Source organism: Lampetra planeri, chromosome 43 (assembly GCF_965212315.1).
Source record: "Lampetra planeri chromosome 43, kcLamPlan1.2.h2, whole genome shotgun sequence".
Lineage (NCBI taxonomy): Eukaryota > Metazoa > Chordata > Hyperoartia > Petromyzontiformes > Petromyzontidae > Lampetra > Lampetra planeri.
In genome coordinates this window covers 7888460-7897067 of record NC_136149.1, presented here as the reverse complement: position 1 = coordinate 7897067, position 8608 = coordinate 7888460, and the positions used below count along the sequence as shown (strand labels likewise).

Below are 8608 nucleotides of genomic sequence, written 5' to 3'. Positions count from 1 at the left end.
GGAAGAATTTTCGTCACATAATTGAGCAACCCAACGATCATCCGAACTCCTTGGCTCGGAAACCCCAGCAACAACTCCCCGGCTATGTGGACAATCATGGGTCGCAAACGCCGTAGTGGCATGTGCCACAACCGTACCGGCCGGGACACGGACGTTTTCTCCCCCCGCATTAAGCACCTGTAAAAACGGTAATTGATCCGGCCGGACGATGGTCTGTGCCCCCACTAACGCCAACCCGGTTGTTATCGTGGCGGACGGTGACAACAAGACCCCTACTGCTCCTAGCCGATCAGGCAGGGGCTTCCGATACCGCAAGGGTATAAGCATCTGTGTACCAGGTGGGATGTCCACAGATGCGACGGACAGCGCCTGCACTTGTACGGCCGAAGCAGGTCGCCCCCAGGGCGACGGCAGAAACGAGATTTGACGGCCCCCCGGCAGTTCAATACAATTCTCATTGATTTTGATCAAAATGGGCATCTTAGCCAAAAAATCGGTGCCTAACAAACAAGGAACCGCCAAAGATCTCGATATCAACACAACACCCGAGGCCGACACATCCCCAATAGATATCTTAGCATCCACCTGACCCACGATGCCCATGCTACCCCCGTTCGCAGCGACGCACGACCCATAAACCGGACGCACAGCCCCCGACGGAATGCCCAACAGATGGAAAATGACATCCGATATAATAGTCGCAGACGCCCCCGAGTCGACCAAAATGCGCACGTCCACACCTTGTATGGACCCCGGTACAGTGGACGAACCCGTAGCGGCCGCGACAACTCTCCGTGCCAACTTACGCCACTGCGTAACTGAATGACAAGGCCCCGTCGATGGCCTTTCTTTAACAACAACAATAGGATCGCGCAACACAGGTGGTGGGTGAGGTGGAAAGCCTTGCCGAGTGTCTGGTGCGTGCCGACATGCCTGTTTCGGAGGATCTTTAGCCGACTTGACCGGTGCCGAGGCCTCCTGCTGCGGCGGAGCCGGGAAGCGGGCCCAGCAGTCTCTGGCGTAGTGGCCCCTACGCCCGCAGCGGAAACATTCGGCCTCGTTGCGCCGAAGCGCAGGCCTCGCCTCCTGACGGCCCCGTTCTGGTAGCACCGCGCGCGGTCTCGGCCCGCCGCGTCCCGTCCATGGAGCGGAGGCGGCCGTCAGTTGTTGAGGGCCCCGGTCATCCGGAACATAGACGGCCTGCGCAGGGTTCCATCCCAGCGCATCCCCATCTTTGACGGGCCCCCCCGTCCACGCCGTCACTTGTTTCCAGCGACGGAGGTTGAATTGCGCATCGAGACACTTAGCAGCCATCCGGGAAGTTAGCTTCTCATGCCCACACACAGGCATGGGGATCCCTAGATCCCGAGACAGCTCCAACATTTTCCCTAATATGAGAGGCTCAAGCAGGTCCTGTGGCGTCTCAGGATAAGCTGCCATGGCCAGCTCCAGCACCGCACCCCTGAACGCCACGGGCGACTCCTCTGGTGCTCGTTGTCGTTGAGCGAATCGCCGATGCGCATCATCTGGTGGCTCATAAGCATCGGCCATTTCTTGAAAAACACCACGTAAAGTTGCCTTCTTATCGGTCGCTATGGAACGGAAGAATCGGACAGATTCGTCGTCCAGGAGAGTCGGCAACACCTCCAAAGCCTCCGCATCGGTCCATCTTGCTGTGCGTACCGCCGCCAAGAAGCGGCAGGCGAACGCGCTCCAGTCCCCACCGACGGAAAATTCTTTAACCGTTGTAAGGTGGCGACTCCGACTCCTCTTCCCGCCGTCTTCCAATGGTGGTGGTTGTGATGGCAAATTCAAAATGGCGTCGGCCCGCGGCGTGGCCAAGATGGCGGTTTGGCGCCACGGAGCGCGCAAAATGGCGGCCTCTTGCCGCGTGGGCAATGGCGGCGGCAGGACAGGCAACGTGGCGGCCCGCGGAGCACCACTTGCATCATCCATCGTCCCTGGCGCGACGAGATGGCATAGATGCGCCAGGACGTCCTTAAGTGCCTCCAGTTGTACCGCCATCGCTTGCCATCGTTGATCCGCGTCTGATGATGTCGACGGACCCGCCACCGCGCCAACATCCTCCACTCCCGTTCCCGTGGTCGCCTCAGCCTGGCTCTCCTCCACCACCCCAACAGGATCCGTGGTTGGAGGGAGTTCGTCGTCGTCGGACGAAGAAGCCGATGCAGGCGCCGGATTAACTTTCTTCCTCACTTGTTTCGACATGCCGTTGCACTTCCGACACCAGTGTAATAAACGACTGGACCACGATGTCTGGCTCAGTGTCCTTTATTATTCGGTTCGTGCTGTACACCCACACGGCTGTCTTTACTCTGTAGCTTCTCCACGGTGCTGACTCCAATGTCGGCCCGATCCACAACAGCAGCTCCGCTGCTGTTTCTCTCACACAGCCCCCCTTGGCTGTACTCTCTGCTGCTCTCTCCCTCCGCAGCTCTCACAGCTTCTTGCTCTCTCTCTCTCTCCCCGCAGCTCCTCCTGGCAGCCACACCGCTGCCTCTAACAAGCAGCCCCCTCTCTCTCTCTCTCCGCAGCTCCTCCTGGCAGCCACACCGCTGCCTCTAACACGCAGCCCTCCTGGCTGTCTCCTCCCCAGCTGCACACCACTCCGCAGCTTCCTCTTATCTTCGGGGTTGGCTCCCGATCGCCGTCGGCGCCCCCCCTCTCCACACTTGCCTGCGTGGCCTCACTCTTTTCCGCTCACACCCCGACTACCTTCCCCTTCCGGTTTACCCGCTTAAAGCCCCGAACCTTACCCCCACGTCACATGACTCCACCCCCCGTGACGTCACCTCCGGAAGGTCGCTTACGCCCGCATTACACTACTATTAATATTACTGGAAAGTTCTAGAAGTTACTCCAAGTTTACTCAGCACTGAATCTATCTGGAATGTTCTGGAAAATAGGTAAATTTCAAAATATAACTGTCCTGGTCACAAAAGCAAAGTTTGTGGGGAATAATAGCCATTTTCTCTACTTTTGTCGCATGGCCTGTGTGGTTCCCACTCATCTTTGAATACCCCAAACGCCTGGCATTCCATCGCGTCACAAATATCTACGGTTCCCCTCCCATCATTTTCGCTGTACATTCTCTACAATCACTTCACCTGCAATTGACTAACATCCTCACTTGTTTTACAGATTAGTGCAATAGCCACCTATTTTTTGCATCTATACAACTTAATTTTAAATTATTCCACTTTAAATTCCTAATACAAGTCAACTTTGTCAACATAACTCATTAAATATTTATTTTCGTGCAATAATTGGGATTTCGTAAGTTGCTTTTGGGTCAGATTGATATTTGCTTCATTCTGTACTTTGTCATTTTTGGTGACCCAAGTTACTTGCACATTAGACCATCCTGCCTCTTGAGTTTTCATCTCATCTGGTTAAACAAAATATATTTTAACTTTTGAATGGTTTATTTGTGCGGTGTTGATTGACCATACTTCACTACCGGTAAGTCAGTGGTGGTGAATGGGATGAGGCACAGAAAAAAGCAAGACAGCTTCAGTTGTCGCTTCATGTTCCTGCAATAAGAATACAGATCTTGCACTCGCCCCTCAGAAACCACACTGGGAATGCTGCTGTGTAGCTGCACTTTGAGCAGTGGAGCTGGCAGAACCGAGGAACATCACCGCCTCTCCACGTTCCACCTCCAGCAACATTTTTTAAGCCTTCCTGAGGTCAGACTGGGAACCCCATGCCAATTCACGCACCAGATGTGCATTGACCAACCCACAGCACCAGCATTAGTGCAATGAGAAGCCTGTGTACATAGACACTTGGCACAATTTTCCTGCGGGACTAATTTACCCTGCCACAATGCTTTGTTACCAAGCTTGGATTTCCAAAAGTCACTCCGTCAAGCTCACCACCTCTAAATTATTGTTTCTTTTACCAGGTAAAATCCAAAGCAAACAGATGGTTTTCAGAAGGGACCTGGCCACAAATGATAGCTCAGTGGCAAGCAGAAATTTACATCGGCTAAATACTCAAAGGGGCATCTTTCTCAATGCTGATCAATGTCTTGAATTTTCACATTCGCATCGGATGTTGGACTACGTCACCGTAAAATTAGATGGTCACCACAATCTGCTTACACTTTTGTTGTAAGGACCTTAATTCTAGCCCAACATGGCCACCGTAAAGTCCCCCATGCAAAATGGCGATATTGACTTCCCTCCATTCACCGTGGCTATGTTTGCTCACTGCTGTTCTCACGTCGAGGCGATTTACTGTGGATAGGGCCGGTGCTGGCTGCAGAGACTCCCTCCCTCCTTGCTCCAGTCTACATGCACATAAACACACAACAACATTGGAGTATGCTCCTCTACACATACAGACTTCAAATAAACAGTCGGCGTCAGGGTCGGGGTCGAACCCACGACCTCCTGTATACCAAGTGAGGTTGTTAACATCTCGGCACCGTGGTGCCACAGAGTAGTGTACAGGAATCACAAACACTCACTACATCTCGCGGAGGATCGTTCCGCAGTTTGGTTCGGAAGTGCGAGTTGTAAGTCGATGTTAAACAAATATATTTCATGGAAGCTCGTTCGTAAGTGTGGGTGGTGTTCGTAAGTGCTAGTGGTGTTCGTAAGTGTGGGTGGTGTTCGAAAATGTTGGTGGTGTTGGTAAGTGATGGTGGTGTTCATAAGTCGAGTCATCAACTGGGATGTGTTTAGGGGTGACTGCGAAATTCAACCCTTTAGCTAGAACCGATTTTAGGCTGCCGGAAATTGGGCTGTTACTCTGATTGATAACAATCTTGTCACCGTCTAACTTGTTAACGTGTGGGTCTGGCTTCTTCTTGGACAGGAGATTGAACTTGGTAATCAGATTATCTTGGCATTTAGCTGACATTGAGGTGGCTGACGAGGCAGTCATGTTATCTACATGTTCCCAATCAGATGTAGACATTTTTTCAGTCAATGTTAAGTGTGATTGCAAGAAAGTCTTGTCTAAATTGTTTAGTTCAAATCGGAGCAATCTTATTCACTCTGAGATCAGGGCTAGGCCAGTTCTGAACAAGATCCGTTTAGCATGAGCAGAGGTGACAGCAGCAGATGTCAGTGTAAAAGCGATCGGTATTACCTTAGTATCGCAGTATCTTTCCAAAATATGCCTATACATTCGAGGGTGAAGGGAGCATTGCCCCGTTTTCTACAGAAATATATTTAGGGACGTTACCCATTTTTTTAGGGGGCTAATAACTGGGTGAAGTGCCATCCATCAGATCTGTTTTTAAACAGTAAAGCCCGATCCCTCCTTACATGCACAAGGTCACTCGTGGCTCATTTTGTTCAAAGACAGCATAAGGAGAGGCTCTTACATTAAGACAGACATTGGCCGAAAACAATTCTACATCATGAGAAGGGAAATTCAGACATTTCTTGCCGGTTCAACTTGAACACACGATTCACCAAGCCCAGGTCCAGTTTGCCAGCAATTTTACACATTTTAAAGATATTTATTTGGGCTTGTCAGCAGAAATTGGCGTGCCACAGGGCCCCTTGGTGAGGAACACGCGCTCCTGGAATGGGGCATGGCCGGCCACGAGGATTCGCGTCCACGTGGCCATGAACGCTTGGAAGTCCACGCTGGCGCCTTGGTTCTCGTGAAGATCCCCCATGATCTTGCGCACTTCATCCGGGTCACACGCACCCTGCATTCGTGAAACAGGAACACTTCCTGCTACAGCCAATGCACCAATCACTCTGCTCAGTGTTGCATCAACAGAAATCGGAATCAACATGCTATGGTGGCCATTATGAGCCCAGTCTCAATCAATCTCTAACAGTGACTCTGCACGCTCAGTCGTTCTTGCAAAACCCAGTGCCACGGCACAGCCTTGAGCCGCAGCGGCTCCCAGTGCACGCAGACACACATGGCACATTGCTCGAGAAAAGTTTACTTGCAGTTCTGTCGCCGTGGAGGGCACAGGAAACCCACCGCCAGATAGGGCCGCATGTGCTTCACGAGCAGATTCTGCAACACGTGCTTCCTCATGGAGACGCTCCCCGCGCCTCCTTCACAGTTGGCGCAGAACTCACGCACAAAGATGTCCATCACAGCACTCAGATCCTCCATGGCAGCAGCAGACGAAGGCATCACGAGATTCCTTCACCCAACAGGTACATTACATACCAAAATAAAGCTCGCCCATATAGCCTTTTTGGGTACCCAGACTTTTAGGACAGCTCTACTTGCAACACCCCCCCCCCCGTATGAGACTTATAATAATTAACACCCTCGCTAACCACCCAACTACCGACGGAGGCCGAGCAAGTCGTGTGCAGACGCAGCACCACGAGGCGACGCGTGCATGTTATGCAGACGTCACCAGATGACGGCGCTTTGCTTTTCTGACGCATGTACAATTTAGCCCAACTGTGCAGCTGCGCTGAGTGAACACTGCGGCACTTTCTCAACGCTCTTCACCTTCGTAAACTTGCCTTCTGCTACGTCTGAGGGGAAAGGTGATGCACATGCAGAAAATCAAAGGGTTTAAAAGAGATTTAAAAAGTATCCAAATTATAGGATAAACGAATGTACAAAGGGCATTCCAGCCGTGCAGCACAAGCACAACAAATGCCCGCTCACCTCAGGAAGGAAGCTGGGATCGAAGTAATCGCAGAAGGGTGTGGGATTGCAGAACTTAACAACCTTGGTAAGGGGTGTAGGGATGAATCAACCTCATGAATGTGGTATCAGCCATTGCAAGGCCTTAACTAGTACAAGGCTCTTATAAATGCTGCTTCAGGACAGGAAACCAGTGTAATGATGAGAACCAGAGAAATATGGTCACAATGGGGTTAGGGCAAGTAGCCCAACGGCTACACATTCTGAACAATGTAATCTACCAGCAAGGCATTGCAATAATCGATTCGCTAGATAATACGTGCATGGACGCGCATCACAATTAGCAAGTATAAGGATGCCGTGCAGTCGAGTACGGTTGGGAGGGGAAAATATTTAACAACGTTAACACGAGAAGAATGGAAAGGGATCAAATAACACCAAGATTACGAATAATGCTTCGGGCAGACGTTCTGGCGATCAACAACTCTGCTTTAAAAAAAGTCCCAGTTTAGTTTGGAGAGCCGAGTAAGATAATTAAAATCTTATATTAATTAAGGTCTGAAATTTTTTCCTGCAACCACGATTTTAGTTGAAAGAAAAGATTTCCGATGCAGAATATGGTGTTAGCTGGAGGCAAACGTGGGCGTCATCGGTGTAGCAATGGTAGCGCAGCCCTAGACATCAGTGCTCCAAAGTGTCATGTTAAATGCTAAACAGAAGGACCAAGCACCGATGCTTGGAAATACCTCAGACTGCACCAAAACTGAGGGGACTAAAAGCCACCTAGTGAAATACAGCTTGGGGTTTTGCAGACAAGAGCAGAACCACCACACGCTCCCATAATATTTTCCAGCCGTTAAATTAAAATCATTGTTAGCAAGCACCTATTAAGGCCAACACTACGCTCAGATGCCTTTTTATCCTAAGCAGTGATGTTTATACACCACGTCCTCGTTTTCGAAGTCGATGTAGGGAAGGCCCAGGACTGGTCAAGACTATCCTCAGCAGGCGTTGACCGATGGGGAATCCATCTCTGGTCGCTGGGTTCACAAATCGCAGCACGCAAGCCGCTACAATACCCTTCAGATCTCAAACATAGGCGTGTACAATCCACGCGGCCTAACTGCACAGACCTTACACAACACTAGTATTGCGTTCAGAGGAAGACAAGATCTGCGAGATTAAGTGGCTTTATAAACCAGGAGACAATTTAAAGTAGATGCCTCAATTTCGCCCCAATGCTCGAGAACAAGCAGCGCAGAGAAGATGCACAGCGATGAAGCCACGGATGTCTCCACCGCACTTGAGACGCCGACAGGCGACGTAACTCACCGGGATGTAGAAGAATAACAACGCCGAGCAGTAACCGCTGAATACGCCTCCAGCAGGGTTTAAATCCTCACCTATGCTGGTGACGTCACCAATTACGCCTTTACGTGGGCTGGTGACGTCACGCATAATTGTTTGTACCTGTGCTGTTGGCAATCATTACATCGACATGTTTTATTGACGTCACATAACCCATCGAGTCTCCGCGTCTGAATCTGACCAATTCCGTGCGTCAGCTCATTCAGACGAATCCTTTGCGTGTGCGGGGAAATGGTGATGACGGGAGCAGTGACGATGATGATTGATGGATGATGATTCTAGCGATCCTTGCGAGCCCCCCTCCCCCCTCAATCTGCCCCTCCCCCGGTTCGGCGTTGTATGTTGGAGGAGCTGTTTCGTGGGCAGAACGGGAAGATGGACAGGAGGGGAGGAGCCCAGATGGAGAGTGACAGGGGCGAGGAGGAGCCGGGAGGAGAGCGGGGACGTAAGAGGTACGGGCGCATCGAGGAGGATGGGGTTATGGTACGATAAAATAATATTTGAAACTACTTTTTTTAAAAACACGCTTTAATAAAATGTACCGTACGAGTAATGGCAGAACTCCTCGACTCGAGGAAGTGGCCCCGAGGCTTGCCATAACGTAAGGGACCGTGGTGATTTACAGCCAACG

The 8608-nt window shown here is 50.9% G+C and overlaps 1 protein-coding gene across 1 annotated transcript; it reads right to left on the bottom strand.

Moving 5' to 3' along the window:
* Nucleotides 1–5460: 5460 nt before the first annotated feature.
* Nucleotides 5461–8074, bottom strand: LOC144732692 (uncharacterized). Its single transcript, XM_078614265.1, has 3 exons — nucleotides 7942–8074; nucleotides 5980–6148; nucleotides 5461–5692 (listed from the first exon to the last, which is right to left on the bottom strand). The coding sequence occupies exons 2-3, from the start codon at nucleotides 6136–6138 to the stop codon at nucleotides 5498–5500; spliced, it is 354 nt and encodes a 117-aa protein (XP_078470391.1). The 5' UTR covers nucleotides 6139–6148; nucleotides 7942–8074; the 3' UTR covers nucleotides 5461–5497.
* Nucleotides 8075–8608: the final 534 nt, after the last annotated feature.